The sequence below is a fragment of the Solenopsis invicta genome, chromosome 14, assembly GCF_016802725.1.
Source record: "Solenopsis invicta isolate M01_SB chromosome 14, UNIL_Sinv_3.0, whole genome shotgun sequence".
NCBI classification, from domain to species: domain Eukaryota; kingdom Metazoa; phylum Arthropoda; class Insecta; order Hymenoptera; family Formicidae; genus Solenopsis; species Solenopsis invicta.
Window position 1 is genome coordinate 3,104,156 of NC_052677.1, and position 22,093 is coordinate 3,126,248.

Sequence of the window (22,093 nt, forward strand, 5' to 3'; positions counted from 1 at the left end):
AATACAACAAAATTGCAGTAGATAAAGAGTGGTGGTGATGGGACGAGGAGATGCTGAGGGATAAGAGAGGAAGAGTCAGAACGATTGGGTCGGAAAATGTACTACGCCGGGAAAGATAATAGGAAGAATGTAGATAAAGAGGACAGAGATAGGAAGACAGGTGCAAGAAAAATGAGTGAAAGGAGAGGGAAAGAGAAGAAAAGAGGTGGGAGGTTGTAGCATAGCATTTTAGAATGTGGCAAGTTTGAGGAATAAAGATAAAGGTTTTTGAGGCAGATTAAAAGAGTAGAACATTGTTTATCTGATGAAAACATGGGTGAAGAAAAAAAACTGGGAAAAAATAAAAAGGAACTTGCCGAGGGGGTATAAATGAGAGATACAGGAGGCAAAAAGGAAGAGTAAGAGGGGGAGGACGATGGGAAGGATGGTGGTGAGAATAAGGAGTAAGAAATTTGGGGAAAGAACAATGGAACAAAGGAGACAGGCGTGATGGTAAGGACAATAAAAGTAAGAGAAGAAAAATGGAGAACTGTAGGAATGTACATAAACAGATATTGAAAAGCGAAGTGGGGGCGTATGGCAGGATGGATAAAGGAGAGGAAAAAAGGGTTGTATAGCAGGGAAAGATTTCAACGCGCAAACAGGGGAACTTGGGGGTAGGCAAGAGATGGATCTACAAAGAGAGGAAGTAGAAAGACGCTCGAAGGATAAGGTAGTCAACAGAGGATAAGGTAGTCAACAGAGAAGGGAAAAACCTGGTAAGAATTCTGCAGGACGGGGGTTGGTTTGTATTTAATGGGAACGGAAAAGATGATGCCAATGGGAAATGAACTTACAAAGGTGGTCGGGGATTGTCGATAATAGACTATGTGGTGCGGAACGAGAAAGTTTAGGAGATAATAAGAAAGTTAGAAGTTAGGTATAGGGTGGAATCGGACCATTTTCCTATGGTAGTCTGGGTAAAGAAAAAAGGCGAGAAGTGGAGAGTAGGAAGCGGGAGTGAGAGGCGGAAGATGAAACTGAAAAGGAATAGAGGAGAAATTTAAAAAAAAGCTCGAGAGAAATTGGACGAAGGAAAAGATGGACTGGAAGGATTTAAAGATTGAAAGGATATTGGAGGAGCAAAGTGAAAAAGGGAGATATAAGAGGAGGAGGTGGTGTAGAATGTAAGTAATGTAAGAGAAAAATGAGGAAAAGATTGAGAAAGTGGAGAGCAAGAACAAAAAAGGTAAGGGAGTACAGAGGTAAAAAGAAAATACAAAGAGCTATGTAAAAGAAAAAAGAAGGAAGAAAACAAAAGATAGATAAAGATAGCAAAAGAGGCAAGATCGGAGGAGCAGGTATGAGAAGTGATAAGAAAAGAAATAAAAAAATAGAAGAAAAATTTGTAATAGTATAAAAATGGAGGATTAGGATAAGCACTTTAAAGACTTGGTGGAAGGAGTGATGAGGGTGGTGAGAGGGATAAGTGGAGAGAGGGTAAACAATGAGGAATAGAAACTTTCGAGGGAGGAAATCAGTGGGGCAATTAGGAGAATAAAGGAAGGGAAAGCGGTAGAGATAGACAAGATATCAGAAAAAGTGTGAAAAAAAGTGAGAAAGAATTGAAAAAAGATATGGAATTTTTGCAATAAGGTATAGAGGGGTGAGAAATGGGTGGAGAAATGGAACGAAGGGTTTATTGTACCAGTAAAAAAGAAAAGGAAAGAGAACAATGTAAAAGACTACAGGGAGGTGACGCTTTTATCGACTTTGTACAAAGTATACGCAATGATGTTAAGAGATAGATTAGAGAAAGAAATAAAGGGAAAAAAACTAGTGCCGCAAAACCAAGCTAGTTTTAGGAAGGAAACAGGCACGTCAATAATATTTATGCATTACATTATTTGGTCAATAAGCAGCTGAGTACAAAAAAGAGGAAGTTAATAGCGTTCTTTGTGGATATTAGGGCAGCTTTTGACTTGGTAGACAGAGAGGTTCTGGTTAAAATGCTAAGGGTGGGAGAGAAGTAAAAGAGGGTATTGTGGCAAGGTGCGAGGGAAACAAGAAGCGTAGTGAAAGTGGGGAAAGAGACGGAGAAAGAATTTTGGATGGAAAAGGGACTAGGCAAGGCTGTCCTTTGAAACCGACGATGTTTAACTTTATGTTGACAGATTTGGAGGAGGTCCTAAAAAGGGAAGGTTTGGGGAGACTAAAAGAAGAGAAAATATATTCTTTGGCATACGCGGATGACATAATTTTGTTGGCAAAGGAAGAAACAGATATGAGATTAGTTATGGATAGGCTGGAAATATATTTAGAAGAAAAAGGTTTACAGCTGAACGTAGAGAAATCAAAGATCCTGAGGTTTTGGAAACAAGGGGAAAAAAAAAGTAAGATGGAAATAGAAGAAGAAAGAGGTGGAAGAAGTCAAAGAGTTCAGGTATCTGAGATACATTTTTCAAAGAAATAGAGAGCAAGAAGCGCAAATCAAGGATAGGGTCAGAAAGGCGGCAGTATTGGGACAGGTATAGAGAATTGGGAAAAGGAGGTTTAAAGAAGATCTGGGTAAAAGGATATGGATGTTTGATTCGTTGGTGTAGGCAGTGATAGAGTATGGAATTGAAATATGGGGTTGGAAAAAGAGAGTAGAAATATAACGTCTACAGAAAAGATACTTAAGATGGGTTCTGGGAATTGAGTACGGAACGCCGAGGTACATGCTAAGAGAAGAACAGCAAAGGGACAAGCTGAGGATGAGGGCAGAGAAGAGAGCGTTAGGTTTTAAAAGAAGATTGGCGGAGGGGAGGGGGAGTAAAATTGCGAAAGTGTTAGGGATGAAAAAGAGGAGAGAGAGGGTTAAATTAAATTGGGAAAAAATGATGCAGTTTTTTTAAGGTTAGGAGATTGGAAGTAAGGAAAATAAAAGATATGGAAAGGGAGAGAGTGGACCAGGAAGAGATAGAAAGAATAGACAGAGGGAGAGAGATGGGAAAGAATTATCTCTTCGAGGTATAACGAGTGCTACAAGCAAGTCAAAGAGTCAGATGTTCCGGGTTACCTGAAAAAAAGATGGTCAGAAAAGAGATAGTCGAGGCTAGTAACATTTAGAATAGATTAGGAAATGGTATGAAAGCAAAGTGGTATTGAAAGGAGGAAGAAATTGCAGGATGTGTGGAAACAAGTTGGAAACCTGGACTGTTTGGGAAGAGTACGGGAAGTGAGGAGCAAAGAGATGTTGGCAGGACAGGATGAGGGAGGTGCTGAGGAAGGAGAGGGAGGGAGAGGATTGGCTGTGTAAGCTCGAAGAGTTTAGAAGAGAGATTGTAATGGAAAGTGTATAAGGAAGAAGAAGGAAGATTGGAAGAGGTGTATGACTGGGAAAAGAGGGGGAGGGAGAGGATTGGCTGTGTAAGCTCGAAGAATTTAAAAGAGAGATTGTAATGGAAGGTGTATAAGGAGGGAGAAGGGAGATTGGAAGAGGTGTATGACTGTGTGGGAGTGTGAATAGAGGGAAAGGGGGGGGGGGAAGTGTGTGAATATGTGTGGAGAGTGTTTCTGGGAAAATATGGTAGTAGAAGGAAATAAGAAGCTGCCAAGAGCAGTGAGCACACGTATGCGACTAAAACGGAAGTCTGGCGCGGCACAGAAAAAAAGGCGTTAGAAGTAAGTAGGCTTAAAATTGCGTAACTTGCGTAGCAAAAATTAAACTTTTGCGGAGGCAAGAATGTTGTGTGGTGCTAAGACATCCTTAGCGGTTTATGTTTTCGTTTCTGATAGTTTATTTGCAAATCTTTAAGCGTAATTGTTTTGTATTATTATGGCTTTGCTTTGTTTTTGTATGACATTACGTAAATGTTTGGTCATGAGAATTATAAAAGTTGTAACCCTACAGGAAACAATAAAGTTTACTACTACTACTACTAAAATTATCTTTAGAATTTAAAATTTTCAATATACAATAAACATATTCAGCGTACAAGTTTTGTTAATAAGTCTATATAAATATATCTTTTGCATAAATTTTCATTATTTTCCATTTCTAATAATTAAGATAAGTGTACCATGTATGGCCTGATACCCTATATGGCTTACTTGCAATTTCTAAGTTATTACATGAATCGAATAAATAACACTAGTATATCGAACAATCTGTCGAAGTGACTAGTTTGTAATAATTTACTGTTTAGTTTGTGTATTCTTTTGTTGGCAGAAATCAAGTGTAAAACTTTCTTGATTATATTTCTCATAATTCAATATTTTGTAAAAAAGTCACTACTTTCTATAACTATCAGTGATAATTATTAATCTCTGCAGTTCATATTATTGTAACTACATTTACCCGCAAAAAAACGAGCCACCAAATTTTATCATAATTTTTTAATATTTTCAAATAGCGATAACTCAACAAAAAAGTACTAGATTGAGATAAAACAGGGCTCAAATTAAAGCGTAAACATTTCTCTTGATAGCCAAAAAAAATCAAAATTTGATTAAGAACAATTTTCATATAATGGGGGACATTAAAGATAGGCATTGGAAAAAAGGAAAAAAAATTTTTTCTTTAAATTATTGCGTTACTCAGGGAAATCGGATGCCTAGCACAAAAGTGTACGAGCTTATTAATTTTTCAAACAAATCCATATTTTAAACAATTTTCTATGTTTTTTTTTTACAAAATTATAGCGTTTTAAAGATAGTGTTACGGACAACTTTTTCTTATAAACTCAGTATAACCTCGAAAAAAATTATTATATAGAATATTTGATCAAAGATATCATTTCCCTTAATAGCTAAGAAAACCAAAATTTAATTACAAACAAAATTCACAAAATGGCGGACATTGAAGACAGTCATTGAAAAAGAGTAAAAATATTTTTTCTTCAAACTATTGCTCATGGAAATCGGCTGCCTAGCACAAAAATGTATGAGCTCTTAAGCTTATTAATTTTCAAAGAAATCCATATTTTTAACAATTTTCCACAACATACAATTTTTTTTGACAATGTTATAGTGTTTTAAAAAAAATGTTACAAAATGAACAACTTTTACTTGTAAACTCAGTATAACTCAGAAACAAATTATTGTATGGAATACTTGATCAAAAGGAAATTAAAGTGTGAATTTCAAATCTCAATTCTTATTTCAGATTTTAATATTTTTTCCTCCTTTTCAATGCCTGTCTTCAATGTCTGCCATTTTGTGAAAATTGTTTTTAATCAAATTTTGATTTTCTTGGCTATCAAGAGAAATGTTTACGCTTTAATTTGAGCCCTGTTTCATCTCAATCCGATACTTTTTCGTTGAATTATCGCTATTTGAAAATATTAAAAAATTATGATAAAATTTGGTGGCCCGTTTTTTTGCGGGTGAGTGTATATTGATACTTTTTAACGCTGTACTTAATTAATATTTTCGTCATAACTTGCTTATAATTAAAGAAAAAAACTCTTTGTAAAATAGAATTAACATAGTTTAAATCAATAATGAGTACATACACATTAGTAATTCTAAAAGCTTCTTCGATATTATTACTTTAGTTCATAAATTTAAATCCACCTACTAAATTCCAATTCATAAGTTATGGTTTAAGGAAGAAAAGTTAAGATAAGTTAATTGTTTACTTAATAAATTGTTGACAAGAAGTTCTTTGTGTGTTCTTAATATGTCAATAAACATGTCAACATGTCAATAAACTTATAAGCTTATAAATGTAGATTATAAAATTAGATTATTTTATTATCCATTTTTCTAACATTATTTGTAAAAAAAATGAAAGATATAATTAGGCCATATTTGGTACATATATACCTGTTGTAGCCTAAGCTAACAGTGCATAGCAATAAAAAGTGATTTCGTTTGCTATGCATATTAATTTTAAGCAAATATTCGCGCTTCAGAATCGACCAAAAAGCGAGAGCAACAAAAGGCGCGGATTGTTTTTCGAAACTTCCTTCGAAAGACGTCCCAAAAACGCGAAGACAACAGATGACACAGATAGTCTTTCGCTAGAGGTCGTACCGCCGCCGATTCAGCGTGCAGCCGACCTGCAATCCAGCATCAGCAATATTGGAGGATAAAAAGGCCTCCAAATCGGGAAACGGCGGAGAATAATTTAAACCGTCAGAGTAACATCACGGTCGTGTGTAACATATACGTCAAGCCGTGACGCGATACGAAAGAAGATAACGCACACCGCGGCCCAATATAACGGAGCACCGTAAGAATAAGTACTACATGTACGACAAGAACATTTAAGAATAAATCAACATAATATTGTAATAAAAAAGATATATCTTGATGGGTAACCCGTTTGAGCTGCTGTCCCGTGAATTCTAATTCTTTGAGCAAAAGCAAATCCCAAACAAATATATATTTAGTGTTGTGCTCACCACACTGGCACAACATACCTAAGTAACACTTCTTTTAATTTTCACTACACGTAAATATTTGAATAAAATTATCCTACATTTTAAATTAAAATTTAAAAATGTTTCCTATTTTGAATCTGGCTATCAGTTTTTAATTTTAATAATAAATAACTCAGCAAAAAATTAGAAAAAAATTACAAAGTTTAGATAGGCCATAGTACAGTTATCTTATTTCATTCAATTTTTAATAATATCTTTAGAATCCATAATATTTCACTATAATAATTTATATATAATATATAAATTAATACATTCAATAATATTTCAATAATTTTCATTTACCGTTTCAACGATTTCAACGATTTACTTTCACCAGATTTTACCTGCATAATTCGCTAAAGCACATTTTCCCTTAAGCGCAGATATAAAATGAGTTATAATATATACCACAGTATCGGGGCTATCGACCATGTATTCAGCATTTTCATTTTCATCCTCGTCTTCCTCTGCAGAACTATTACTCTCACTACTGCTCGTAGCACGATCTTCGGCACTATCTTGCTCGCTGTCGGTTGTTGTACTACTACCGCTCATACTACTACTACTACTGTCAGTTCTAGAATCGTGCGTCGAAGCTTCCTCTTCATCCTCCTCTGCTCCGCTGTCTCCACCAGCCGAGCACTCATCTATCTACATCCAACGAACAAAACATATGTTAATGATTTGTTTTGAATATACATTTTAATAGAACATTAAATTATTTGCATCTACAGAACGTCACGTGCTGGAACTATCTAATTAGAATCTAAAATAGAGCATATGATACCATTAATCTTAGGTTCAAATCTACTGCAGTTAATAAAACTATTATGCTGGTTTACACTACACAACGATTTTATGTTCCAAATCGTATTACGAAAAAAATAAAAAAAAATATATAAAAAAATAGTTTTAAGCAGTTACAAATATGTAAAATTTAATGTTAATAACAATATACTAATTGTTTACTCAATGCAATTTGCAAGAGAAAATTGTCAAAATTTATTTTATGTTATAAATCATATTATATAGGTTTTTATTTCTTTAATTATCTAAGCAGACCATATTTTTATCAGTATTAACAGTGCAATATTTTGTTTCTGAGACATACGGAGATGTCGCTTTAGTATTGTCGACCTCTAAGCTAAATATGCCACAAATTTAATTTATCAAAAATTAATTTAATCAAGTATTACTTATTAGGGAAAATTTATTAATATATTATTTATTAAGAAAAATAAATTATATCAATGAAAATTGTCTATTAGAAAAAAACTTTTAATATGAAATATATTTTTTCTTATATTTAAAAAAAACTTTAAAAAATATTTGCATTTTTGTCATATAAAAAAAGTGGTGAGATTTAGAAGAGAGTGGGTTAAATCAGACTGTGTTCCAAATAGGATCTTTTTAATTTAAATAAATACAGTTATGCAGATTTGAGTGCCATTTATAATGTAAAGTCTTTATAAGACACCAAACATATGACAGCAGTTTGACAGTTCTCTGTTATAACATTCATAGAATAGATGCATGTATTTTCAGCCATCGTGCAAAATTAAAAAAAAAAAAAGAAAATCCTTGTAAATCATTAATTAAAAGATACTAAAATATTGAAAAATAATTGATTTAAAATCATTAAAGAGTGTAGAATTCAAAAATATCAATCATTTTGTGATCACTTTTGCGGTTTATTGTTATAAAATTTATTCTAAAGTTTGAAAGAACTCGTGTTTAAATCGAACTTTTAAATCGGAATTACAACCTGATCGTAGCACTGATAATTGGCCGACCAAATCTGGTCCTAGAAATGTTAAATTAGTAAAATATTATGAGTCATCAGACTCGAAATAATTAAATTTTATCGATTTCAACTCTAATTATATAATAATAATATCATAACATGGCCGGGAAACGTCTAATTATATAAACTGTCACTAATTTGTTTTTTTTAATAAAATTTTTATTTTTTCTTTCAAATTGCTAGTTTTTATTCAATACTAAAACAAAAATACTAATACACAGAGACAACACTAGGCACTCCAAACAACATTAATTCAAATCTCTCTAACTTGCTTTTATCATTTCATAATGTTCAAAAGATTGTCGTTAAGTTTTATACATTCTTTCATAATAATTGACCGAGCTATACAGTTCGTATCCGTATATATCCTATATACGTTTTGAGTATTTCTAATTAAATATATTTTTTTCCTCTTATAATAGTTCATCTTTGACCTACCTTCTTTCTGATTCTATTGCTTATAATTTGATATTCTTAACTTGCCAAATAATGTACCTAAACAATTTCCTGTTTACTTATTTATTCGAAGCATTCACTATTCGATGTCCATGAAAGTAATAACGCACACAATCGTGTGTGTGAAGCTGGCACATCATTTGGTGTAAAATCACAAAACATTGACAGTTCTGAGTTTATTTTCAATAGTTCTACAGTTCCTGATAGATAAAACAAATAGTTCTGGCCTTTAAAGCGAAAAAAACGCATAGGACAAAGTGAGGTGCCAGGTTCACGCAGCACCTCAGTTTGTCCTACGACATTTTCCAGACCGAATTCTTGTAGGATTTTAAAAGATCTATAGTTCTAGATGAGTTCTAGAAAGAGTTCCAGCGTTTAACATAGTTTTTTTATTTTTTTTTTATGAAACATTTATGTTATAATATTATATAATAGAGTTCCGTGTACGAAAAAATATTTTTCCTACAGTTCTCAACATATTAAAGCACGTTCCGAAGAGTTCCGGGCGATTCCGATATTAGTTAATTAACAAAAAATTAATAACTCCCGAAAAAGTCGATTTTCCGCGCATATAGGTAAGGTGCTGGAATTTTTCGAAGAGTTCTGTGTACGAAAAAATATTTTTCCTACAGTTCTCAACATATTGAAGCGCGTTCCGAAGAGTTCCGGGCGATTCCGATATTAGTTAATTAACAAAAAATTAATAACTCCCGAAAAAGTCGATTTTCCGCACATATAGGTGAGGTGCTGGACTTTTTCGAAGAGTTCTGTGCACGAAAAAATATTTTTCCTACAGTTCTCAACATATTAAAACGCGTTCCAAAGAGTTCCGGGCGATTCCGATATTAGTTAATTAACAAAAAATTAATAACTCCCGAAAAAGTCGATTTTTCGCACATATAGGTGAGTTGCTGGACTTTTTCGAAGAGTTCTGTGTACGAAAAAATATTTTTCCTACAGTTCTCAACATATTAAAGCGCGTGCCGAAGAGTTCCGGGCGATTCCGATATTAGTTAATTAACAAAAAATTAATAACTCCCGAAAAAGCCGATTTTCCGCACATATAGGTGAGGTGCTGGAATTTTTCGAAGAGTTCTGTGTACGAAAAAATATTTTTCCTACAGTTCTCAACATATTGAAGCGCGTTCCGAAGAGTTCCGGGCGATTCCGATATTAGTTAATTAACAAAAAATTAATAACTCCCGAAAAAGTCGATTTTCCGCACATATAGGTGAGGTGCTGGACTTTTTCGAAGAGTTCTGTGCACGAAAAAATATTTTTCCTACAGTTCTCAACATATTAAAGCGCGTTCCAAAGAGTTCCGGGCGATTCCGATATTAGTTAATTAACAAAAAATTAATAACTCCCGAAAAAGTGGAATTTCCGCACATATAGGTGAGGTGCTGGACTTTTTCGAAGAGTTCTGTGCACGAAAAAATATTTTTCCTACAGTTCTCAACATATTGAAGCGCGTTCCGAAGAGTTCCGGGCGATTCCGATATTAGTTAATTAACAAAAAATTAATAACTCCCGAAAAAGCCGATTTTCCGCACATATAGGTGAGGTCTTTTTCGAAGAGTTCACCTCTATTAAGCTGGACCACCCACCAGCGAAAATCGAGTTCGCACTAGGTCAAAAATTTAGCGCTTTTTAGTACTCTAGTCCGAATTTTGGTGCTCAAACCGTTTAGCAGTAATTAAAAAAAAAAATGGGGATGCAGCTTAATGGCAAGCTGAACCCCCCATAATAAAAAAAATATATACAGTGGTCACAAACACAAAACAAGTACACTAGAATTTAGTGCTAATTTAGTGCTCAAAGAAACCCCTAAAAAAAAATTAAAAATTAATAATTGTTTAAAAAAACATCACTATAAACCCAGCGCAGCATTGCGATCTTGGAGAACAATACTTACAGACCACTAAATTTGTATGTTTTCGGTAGTAAAATAACGTGGAAAACAAAAATAATCATAATACAACAGGATTCAAAGTTATTAATAAAATAATAATTATTAATTCCTGTCCGATAGTGCAAAAAATCAGTCCTCTGATCGTCGAATTTGACGCTTGTAAATTATATACTAAAATGTTATTTAGACATCGAAGTATCAAAATATATCAATTTTAAATTAAGTGCTCACTGCAAATTGCTGAAAAATAAATTGTTTATGCGCGGAGAGCACACGCCGCGCAATAACTTTACTCTCCAGACTTTACTCTCAGAGACTTTGGTGCTTGTAAAAATCTTATATATCAAAATGTTGTTAGACATCCTACTTTAGAAATAAATCAATTTCGAATTTAGTACCTGTTGCATGTTGTAAATGAATTTTTCACGTGCGGAGGGTACGCGCCGAGCATAAACAATTTATTTTTGAGCAAGTGACATCGAGCACCAAATTCGCAATTAATTTATTATAATACTACGATGTCTAAGGAACATTTTGATATAAGATTTTTATGAGCACCAAATTTTCTGACGATCTGAATAGTAAAATTAGAGCGTGGCACGTGCTCTCCGCGCAAAAACAATTTATTTTTCAGCAAGTGACATCGAGCACCAAAGTCGCAATTAATTTATTATAATACTACGATGTCTAAGGAACATTTTGATATAAGATTTTTGCGAGCACCAAATTTTCTGACGATCTGGAGAGTAAGGTTAGTGCGCGGCGCGTGCTCTCCGCGCATAAACAATTTATTTTTTAGCAATTTGCAGTGAGCACTTAATTTAAAATTGATATATTTTGATACTTCGATGTCTAAATAACATTTTAGTATATAATTTTTACAAGCGTCAAATTCGACGATCAGAGGACTGATTTTTTGCACTATCGGACAGGAATTAATAATTATTATTTTATTAATAACTTTGAATCCTGTTGTATTATGATTATTTTCGTTTTCCATGTTATTTTAATACCGAAAACATACAAATTTAGTGGTCTGTACGTATTGTTCTCCAAGATCGCAATGCTGCGCTGGGTTTATAGTGATGTTTTTTTAAACAATTATTAATTTTTAATTTTTTTTTAGGGGTTTCTTTGAGCACTAAATTAGCACTAAATTCTAGTGTACTTGTTTTGTGTTTGTGACCACTGTATATATTTTTTTTATTATGGGGTGGTCCAGCTTGCCATTAAGCTGCACCCCCCCTTTTTTTTTTAATTACTGCTAAACGGTTTGAGCACCAAAATTCGGACTAGAGTACTAAATTAGCACCTAAAAAGCACTAAATTTTTGACCTAGTGCGAACTCGATTTTCGCTGGTGGGGGGTCCAGCTTAATAGAGGTGAACTCTTCGAAAAAGACCAGCACCTCACCTATATGTGCGAAAAATCGGCTTTTCCGGGAGTTATTAATTTTTTGTTAATTAACTAATATCGGAATCGCCCGGAACTCTTCGGAACGCGCTTCAATATGTTGAGAACTGTAGGAAAAATATTTTTTCGTACACAGAACTCTTCGAAAAATTCCAGCACCTCACCTATATGTGCGGAAAATCGACTTTTTCGGGAGTTATTAATTTTTTGTTAATTAACTAATATCGGAATCGCCCGGAACTCTTCGGAACGTGCTTCAATATGTTGAGAACTGTAGGAAAAATATTTTTTCGTACACGGAACTCTATTATATAATATTATAACATAAATGTTTCATAAAAAAAAAAAAAAATAAAAAAAAATAAAAAACTATTTTAAACGCTGGAACTCTTTCTAGAACTCATCTAGAACTATAGATCTTTTAAAATCCTACAAGAATTCGGTCTGGAAAATGTCGTAGGACAAACTGAGGTGCTGCGTGAACCTGGCACCTCACTTTGTCCTATGCGTTTTTTTCGCTTTAAAGGCCAGAACTATTTGTTTTATCTATTAGGAACTGTAGAACTATTGAAAATAAACTCAGAACTGTCAATGTTTAGTGATTTTCCACCAAATGATGTGCCAGCTTCACACACACCACACAATCTATATATAACCGCCATAAGTAACAAATTAGACAATAAATCACATTAAATTATATTCTCCGCTCATTTTAACAAAACAAAAAGAGAGACCTAAGCAATGCTTGTACTACTGCGACTTTTTATCACAACATAAGTTTTTTATGTTTAATTATTTATAAAATACAAAGTCTCTGACTCAAATAAATTAATAAAATAATTACAAACATAAAGCCTTTCTATGAGTCACCGCAGTTGTTTGTGTATACAAATTACAAATATAATCGATATTATTAACAACAATATTCAAACGTTTCAATCCTCTATTATTTTAACAATTGACACTCCATCTTTAGATAATGACAAACATAATCAATTTTCGAACACTGGACTATTTTAAGCTTGCTTGGAGCGGGAGGAGGCAATAAACTTCATTTACAGATGTAATTTACGCATGTTTCACTCAAGAGGATCCAATAAAAAATTAAAACGTTTGAACATTGTTGTTAATAATATCGATTATATTTATACGCACAAATCACGGTGGCTCATAAAAAAGCTTTATGTTTGTAATTATTTGATTAATTATTTATGTTTTTTATGTTTAATTAATTATTTGACTCTCTTCTGACTGATTTCTCACAATACACACTCCAAAAACTAGACTTACAAAGAACAGACAAAAATTAAGATATCAATCAGTGGAACACATGACTCCTTGTCTAGTCAGATATATTAATAATAAAAATATCATGCACGTGTTATAAAATTCATATTTAACCATAAAATTCAAAATTTTATCTGATGTTAGTTTATAGAACCATTTTATTTTCAACTTTTGTAAAATGTTCATAAAATCACTTTGATTACTTATTACAAACATTAAAGAAAGCTAACTTAAGCTGAAACATGTTTGTATTTAATTTAAATTGATTTCAAATAATTTATAAATATTGTTTATCTCTTAATTTATTGTTTTGCATTTAATGAGTCTGTTGTATTTTTATTTGAATAAATTTAGCCTAGTAAAATTTTTCCTCAAAATTTTTATACAAATTGGAACATTTTTCAGAAATACTGAGAAAAAATACATCTTTTTTCAAAATTTTTCATATATATGAATTATAGATTTGTATAAGAAATCTGAATTTTTGATTTTAATATTTGATTTATCCTAGTATTACATTCCTATTTATTATTGTGTCATACAAAATTTCCATTATCATTTCTAAGCAAAAAAAAAAATACTCAAATATATAATAAACTTCAAAACGTAAGGGTGATCAAAGATATCTTATTGTTACGTCCATAATGCACTGAAGACTTAATGTTAAAATCAAAACATTTGCGTTTTTATGTGATTAAAATCAATTTATGCGTTATTCTTTATATAATAAAAATTAAATAACTATCTGATTATAAATAATAAATTTTGCACTTACACTGAGCATGGCTTTTATATAGTTTTTTGCTCTATTGCATTACTTGTTAATTTTGAATCTCAATAAGCCTCTACTTCAATTGTTATAATTTTAAAAATTTAAGAAATTTTTTAAAATGATTTAAAATTATATAAAAAATTTTGAAAAATTTTTTAATTTACTTAAAAAATCTGAAAAATTATATGAAAAATTCTAAGAAAAATTTTCTAATTTTGACAAAAAAATTTTCATTTATTTTTCAAAATTTTTATGGTTCAGAATTTCAGAATTTTTCAAAATTTCAAAATTGTATAACTTTTAAGAAAATTTTTCCAATTTTTTTAATACAAATTTTTGAATATTTTAGAATTCACATATATGAAAAATTCTGAGAAAAAATGCAGTATTTTTCATCAGAGTAATCAAATTAAATAGCTTATTTACATACGGTAACCATCCGTCCTTTATTTCAAAGGACTTTATTTCAAAGTTCTTTATTTCAAGTAGCTGTCCTTCAGATTTATTCATTTCTTCAAAACTCAATTTTGTCCTTTTTTTAAATTGTATCCTTTAAATTATAATTTTGTCCTTTATTTACAAAATTACAGACTTAATTTAAACACAGTTTGTCTCAAAAAAGAAAAAGTAAAGTTAATTCTAATACATTAAATTACTATTGGCACTTTTACGTTTTATTTTTATTATTATTATTAATTTAACTAGAGATTGTTGAAAAAAAAAAATATTTCAAAAATTATAGAATTTTGTTTATATTTTCCTGACTCAAACGCTCCTATTAAGACAATGTTGTCAATAACAAATAATATTTGGAACAGAGAAAAAATCCAACTTGAAGTTGACATTCTTAAAGCTGGTATTATTTGTATAAAATGCAATTATGAAATTGTTTAGAATTTCATGATTTTTTAAACAATATCATCATTCTTTAAAACAAATACATTTTTCTCAAAAATATGTTAAAAACTCATTTTTGTTAAAAATATATATGTATAAACACTATTGTTAAAAACGTATAAAATATAAATATATATACATAAAGATGATTTTTTAATATAATTATATATTTAGTTAAAGTTCAGATTGCGTCCGTTTTCATTGTGTTAGTAATTTAATCAAGTGAATTTATATAATTGAAGTTAAAAGTATTTTAAATAACGAGTGTAGCGGACGGATAGCGCTAAGATACTCTTCTTTGTTATCGTTGCTAGGATCTTCGTTTTTTATTTTTGTCAAGTTTGTGAATTGTAACTGTTCCTCACATAATTTTAAAATAAATTGTATTATTCTCAAAAGTGACTCTAAGATAAATAATTAAATAGTTTCTAAAGCAATAATTCCAATAGGTTATGGGCCCAGAAGCTTAATCGCTCCCGAAAAAAAGGAATTATTTAACGAGTCGAGAAAATACATTTATTGGTGTGAAGAATGTCTGAATCAAGTTCAGCAGTACATTTAAAAAATTAGATGGCCAAGAAAGCTACAATAATTGGAAGTTTGGTATAAAGATGACCCTTATTCATGAAAATTTATGAGGTGCGATCGAAGGATACCCAGATAAAGATACTTCGTCAGTGGCTGAGAGAACAAAGAAAGATCAAAAAGATCTAGCAAAAATATGCCTAATGGTGAAGCCTTGTGCTTATCCTTATGTTAGATCGGCGGAAGACGCAAGAGAAGCTTGGTTGAATCTTCAAAAGGCTTATGAAGATAAAAGTTTATCAAAAAGATTAAGTCTACTTCGTACACTCGCCGGGATCAAGTTGCAGAACTTTAAAAACATGGAAATTTATGTGAATGAAATAATGTCTGCTTCTCAAAAATTGACTGATATAAATGCTCCGTTAGATGATGAATTCCTTGCAGTAATAATGCTGAGTAGTCTTACGGAAGATTACAATCCAATGGTAATGGCTTTGGAAAGTGCTAATATTACACTTACAAGTGATTTTGTAAAAGCTAAGTTATTACAAGATATTAAACATACTTCTTCATCAAATAACAAAGCGCTTTACACAAAAAACAAAGTCTTTAACAAAAAAAAAGTTTCAGATGTAACAAAGAAGGTCATTTTAAAACTGAATGTCCTCTCAATAAATCAAATAAGGACACGAAAAATGTTAAGGACAAAACTTCGAATTTTTCAAATAAGTCCAAGGATAAGGATAAAGCTTTGCTTGTATCATATAAGAATATTGAATCTTCTGAAGATTGGTACATAGATTCAGGCACAACTATTCATCTGACGAATAAAAAGGATTGGTTCCAAGATTTTGATGAAGAAAATGGGCATTCTGTGGCAGTCGCAAGTGGACAGACACTTAATTCACAGGGCAAAGGAAATGTAATAATATCTACTAAAGATGGTGAAAAGAAGATTTCAAATGTTGTTTACGTTCCAGATTTAAAAACTAATCTTTTATCTGTAAGTAAGATGGTAAATAATGGTCATGTTGTAGTCTTTAATTCAACAGGGTGTCAAGTCTACGATAAGGCTGATAATTGCTTGATAAAAGGTGAGATTGTTGTCACAGCGTCTTATCACAACGGTTTATATCGCTTAGATACTTCTCAGATTGCAAATCTTGCTAAGCACACAGATAGCGAAGAGATTTGGCACAAGAGGCTTGGACATCTAAACAAAATTAGTATGAATTTACTAAAGAAAAATTTAGCGACAGGAATAAATTTTGATGACGAGAGGAGTGAGCAATGTTTTGCTTGTTTGAAAGGTAAGCAGACGAGAAAATCTTTCAAAAATATTAATGCAAAAAGAGCAAGTAATTTATTACAAATTATTTACTCGGATTTATGTGGCCCTATGCCAGTATATTCGTGGAGCGGAAAAAGATATATTCTAAATTTTATAGACGATTTTTCCCAAAAGATTCACGTTTATTTCTTAGCTTCAAAAACTGAAGTTTGTTCTTTTTTCAAAAACTATCAAAGTTTAGTTGAAAATGAAACAGTTCGTACAATTAAGATTCTGCGTACGGATAATGGACGGGAATACGTTAATAAAGAATTTGAAGAATACCTCAAATTTAAAGGTATTAAGCATCAATTAACAGTTCCGTACACACCTGAGCAAAATGATGTAGCAAAGAGAACAAATCGAACAATTGTAGAAAAGGCTCGCTGCATGATGCAGGATGCAGGTTCTGATGAAAAAATGTGGGCCAAAGCGGTAAACACTGCAGTTTATCTTAAAAATCGTTCTCCGCATAAAGCAGTTAAAGAAAAAACACCTCAACAGATTTGGACAGGAGAAAAGGTTGACTTAAGTCATTTAAAAGTTTTTGGCTGTATCGGATACGTTCATGTTCCCAAAATTCAAAGAAATAAATGGGAGGCAAAAGCAAACCTTATTTGTTTGTTGGATATTGCGAAGAAACTAAGGGATACAGATTATTTGATCCAGAAGAGAAAGGAAAAATAATTAGAGCTCGAGATGTCACATTCCTTGAAAATAAATTTTCTCCAGATGAAAAAAAAAGGGGAGAAAGTATTGATTCAAATATTGTATATCGGAGAACACAAGAAGAAGAAGAAGAGACCAGAGAACAATTTTCAAATGATAATTCTAGAGAAACTGAACAATATAAAAGTCTTCCAAAAGTAGAAGAACAAGAAGAAAAAAATCTAGAAGAAAGATCAGAAAAGGAAAATCAAGAAATAATTGAAGTAGTAGAAGACACACATTCAAAAACTGAAGAAGTAGAAGATATCCAAAGAGAAATAGAAAAAACAAGAAATTTCTGGATTATTTATTATTTCTTACAACTTCTGAACCTAATGATCCCAAAACTTATGAAGAAGCTATAAAAAGAAAAGACAACTTACGGTGGAAGGAGGCAATGAAAACTGAAATGACATCCATGTATAATCATAAAGCTTGGATTCTAGTTGATCCTCCAGAAAATAAGAAGATTGTCAAGAATAAATGGGTTTTTCGTACCAAAAGAAATGCAGTAGGTGATATTGTTAGATATAAAGCACGGTTAGTGGCAAAAGATTTCACTCAAGAATTTGGTATTGATTATTATGAAACTTTTTCACCTGTTGTTAGACAATCTAGTATAAGATTACTAATAGTTTTTTCAATAGAGTTAAACTTAGATATAGATCACCTGGATGTAGACATGGCTTTTTTAAATGAAGAACTTTCAGAAAATATCTACATGTATCAACCTGAGGGCTTTGTGGATCCGAATAATGAAAATAAGGTATGCTTGTTAAAGAAAGCCATATACGGATTAAAACAGTCTTCAAGAGTGTGAAACAAGAAGGTAGAAGATGTACTTTTTTAACTTAGGTTTTAAGAAATCAAAATTTGAAGCCTGTATTTTTCTAAAAGTTACCGAAAAATTTGTTATTATTATCGCGTTGTACGTTAATGATTTTTTAATAATTTTTTCTCTAATAATGACGAGGGGGAATTCACAACCCAAAATTTTGTACACCAATGCCGATTTTTGGCATTGCTGTAAAACACTGCCGACATTTTTGTACACTGCCGACAATGCTTATTGTTAGTCAATGCCTACAATGCCGTCAATCCTATATTAAAATTAAGGCAATGCCATGCAATTATGAACACTACCGCGTGCCCATTATCATACGCCAATGCCTGCACAAGAATTCTAAAGCTTTCCCGAAGTATTCAAAAATTTTTGTGCTCAACCCCATGATCGACTCTAAAGTGAGCTCACCACTCCCCAACCACTGACGACAATGCCGTCAATATTATAGGTCACTGCTTACTTTTTTCGGCAGTCCACTGTCGAAATTTTGTACACCAATGCCGGCTGTGAATTTCCCCTCGAATAATGAGCATGAAAAGTTAAAGTTAAAAGAACAGTTAATGACAAATTTTAAAATTAAAGATTTGGAAACAGCCAAAAGATGTTTAGGGCTAAATACTGAGAGAAACAAAAATATGATTAAAATAAATCAAAAAGATTATATTTTAGAGTTGCTTTCTAGATTTGGTATCACAGATGCAAAAGGAGTATCGACTCCTCTGGAAGTCAATTTAAAATTTGATTGTAATAGTAAATTAAATAATGATGCACCATACCAGCAACTAATAGGAGCTCTAATGTATTTAGCCATAAACACAAGACCAGATATTGCAAATGCAATTAGTTTTCTAAGTCAATTCAACATAAAACACACTGATCAGCATTGGAAAGCAGCCAAAAGAATATTAAGATATTTAAAAGAAACAATTAATTTTTCTTTAACTTACAAAAAGAGTAATAATATATTATTCACAGGCTATTCAGATGCTGATTGGGCAAACAATTTAAATGATCAAAAATCCTACACTGCTTATGTTTTTATGTTTGCAAATGAACCTATATCTTGGGAAGCTCGAAAACAACGCTGTGTAGCTTTATCTAGCACAGAGGTGGAGTATGTTGCAATTTCTGAGTCAGCAAAAGAAGCTTTACATTTAAAGGTTTATTAAGTAAATTGAATAATTGTAATAAGCCAATAACGATTTTTAATGATAATCAAAGTGCTCAGAAATTAGCAAATAATCCAGTCTTTCATAATAAAACTAAACATATTGATATAAAATATCATTTTATCAGAGAAGCACTTGAAAGAAATAAAATTAAACTTAAATACATGTCAACTGATAAAATGATTGCTGATATCTTTACAAAAACTTTAAATAGAGCAAAACATAAATTTTGTAAAATTAAAAATTTAGGCTTATGTGAAGAAGCAAAATAATTTAAATTGTATTTCACTCACTAGATTAAAGGAAAGTGTTAGTAATTTAATCAAGTGAGTTTATATAATTGAAGTTAAAAGTATTTTAAATAACGAGTGTAGCGGACGGATGTTAACACTAAGATACTCTTCTTTGTTATCGTTGCTAGGATCTTCGTTTTTTATTTTTGTCAAGTTTGAATTGTAACTGTTCTCACATAATTTTAAAATAAATTGTATTATTCTCAAAAGTGACTCTAAGATAAATAATTAAATAGTTTCTAAAGCAATAATTCCAATACATTGTTTTGTTATTTCAAACCTATTCCAAATTTAACAAATTTATTCCAACGCAGTCAAATCAGTTTAAAATTATCAGAAAATTAAAAAGTGCCTTATTTTAAAATACAACATAAGAAAATTTTGAAATGCTTTGATTTCTAACTGCCATAAAATGGTTTAGAAACATTTAGAAATAAAGCCTTAAAATTTTGTCCTTTATTTTCTCAAAGAAAATATGGTCACCATATATATAAATATTCTATTTAAAGTTGAAATATTTTATTATTCATGCAGAATTATCAGTTTGGAGAATTTTTTCCCAAATTTGATTATGATGGAGAATTTTTTAGAATAAAATCTTTAGAAAATTATTAGAAACAAAAAATATAAGGATCTATAGTATTTTTATTATGTTTATTCTCTTAAAAAATCCTAATAATAACAAAACCAAAATTTCAAAGAAAATCCCCTGATTAGTAACTATGTATTCAAGTTAAATGCTTAAATTGAAGAAGTTTAATAAAGTTGAAAAATCAAGTTAAGTCAACAACTTTTTTTACTGCATCAATTTAACTGCATTTAAAAGATTCAGACTCCAAAACTAACAAAAAATTGACAATTTTTTGGTTTATAACTTATGCAATGTAAATGACTATATTTTGTTGTACTTTCAGATAAATAATCTTTAAATGAGTAGATCTGAATTAATTTTTGCAAAAATACTTATCACAGTTTTATTAGTATCTATACGTATAAAGAACTTGATTTAATTTATAATGCTACTTTCTTATCAAATTTATAAATAAGTATTAGAAGAGATTTTACATAAGAATCAAAAACAAAAAAAGAATTAAATAATTCTTAAGCCAACAAAAGAATTGTGTTCAAATTTTACATAATACTAAAATAGAAAAGTCTATAACATTTTTAGTAACGCTTTGAGATATGATACATACATCCTTAACAGAATAGTATAAAATAATAAATTACACGATTTCAATCGCGATTATAAATTATATTACATCAAATTTAGATAAGAATAATTTATTATATTAGAAATATATATGCAAAAATGTGAATTAGATAAAACTGCACGATATATTGTAGTGCATATTATATTAATTTTGTATTGACAGAAACTAACCTCCATGTTTCTAGTTCTCCAATTTTTGATGCACACCTTTCTGTAGCTCACGTGTCAAAAAAATGTTTTTCTAACTTATGTACAACAACATAAAACACTGACCACATATATATATATATTACATATATGTGTATATATATATATATATAATATGTATATACACACACACACACACACGGCGCACACAGAGAAAAACGTGAAAAAATCTTTCAGATGTAGATTTCCCAATACGTACAATTTTAACAAAACAAATATTAAGTAACTTCGCTATCGACCGTCTACCTCTAAGCAATTATAACTTTCATCATTTTTTATCATTGCATTAAACACGATAACAACAACGTAAAGTGTATATACACAGTAGAACTGTGTTCTGTGAAACTTCATTTGATGTATCCTCAAATTGAGTGTGTTCAGCGGATTCAACAGTTGAGAATAAGGGTTGGTTTATAATAGCCGTTACCGTAAGAAATTTACCAATCGTAGGCGACTATTCTTCTATAAATCGACCATGATTGGTCAATTTCTTACGGTTAAGGCTATTATAAACCAACTTTAAAGGGCCTCGCACATGAAATGCATAACATAACATAAGCACAACATAAGACCGACGGACCAATGAAAATGTTATGTAACTCAATATGGCGACTTTATACTGGATGCTCATTGGTCGATCGGTCTTATGTTGTGCTTATGTTATGTTATGCATTTTATGTGCGAGGCCCTTAAGGGAGAATTCACACCTTGGCGGAAAAGAAGAAAGCAGAGAGCCAACTCGCGCTGGTAGTAAGCAGGTACAGTCTGTAGCAGAATATTGAAACTATATTCTACTAGCGCAAGTTCTAATTGGCTCTCTGCTTTTTGCTTTTTGCTTTCCTCCGATGTGAATTTCCCCTAAGCGGGAATTCAT

General features: G+C 31.4%; 1 protein-coding gene across 6 annotated transcripts in view; it reads right to left on the reverse strand.

The window, feature by feature from the left end:
• Positions 1-21,579, reverse strand: part of LOC105207833 (nuclear factor related to kappa-B-binding protein) — a 114,735-nt gene extending 93,156 nt beyond the window's left edge. Inside the window, exons 1-3 of one of the 6 annotated variants that reach the window (XM_039457659.1) lie at positions 21,419-21,579; positions 21,184-21,253; positions 6,798-7,040 (exon numbers count right to left, since the gene is read on the reverse strand). In XM_039457659.1, the coding sequence (XP_039313593.1) occupies positions 6,798-7,040; positions 21,184-21,189 (249 nt within the window). In that variant the 5' untranslated portion in view covers positions 21,190-21,253; positions 21,419-21,579. Of the gene's footprint in view, positions 1-6,797; positions 7,041-21,183; positions 21,361-21,418 lie in introns of those variants that run through there. The other 5 variants (XM_039457658.1, XM_039457656.1, XM_039457657.1 and 2 more) reach the window with 5 other exon arrangements.
• Positions 21,580-22,093: the final 514 nt, after the last annotated feature.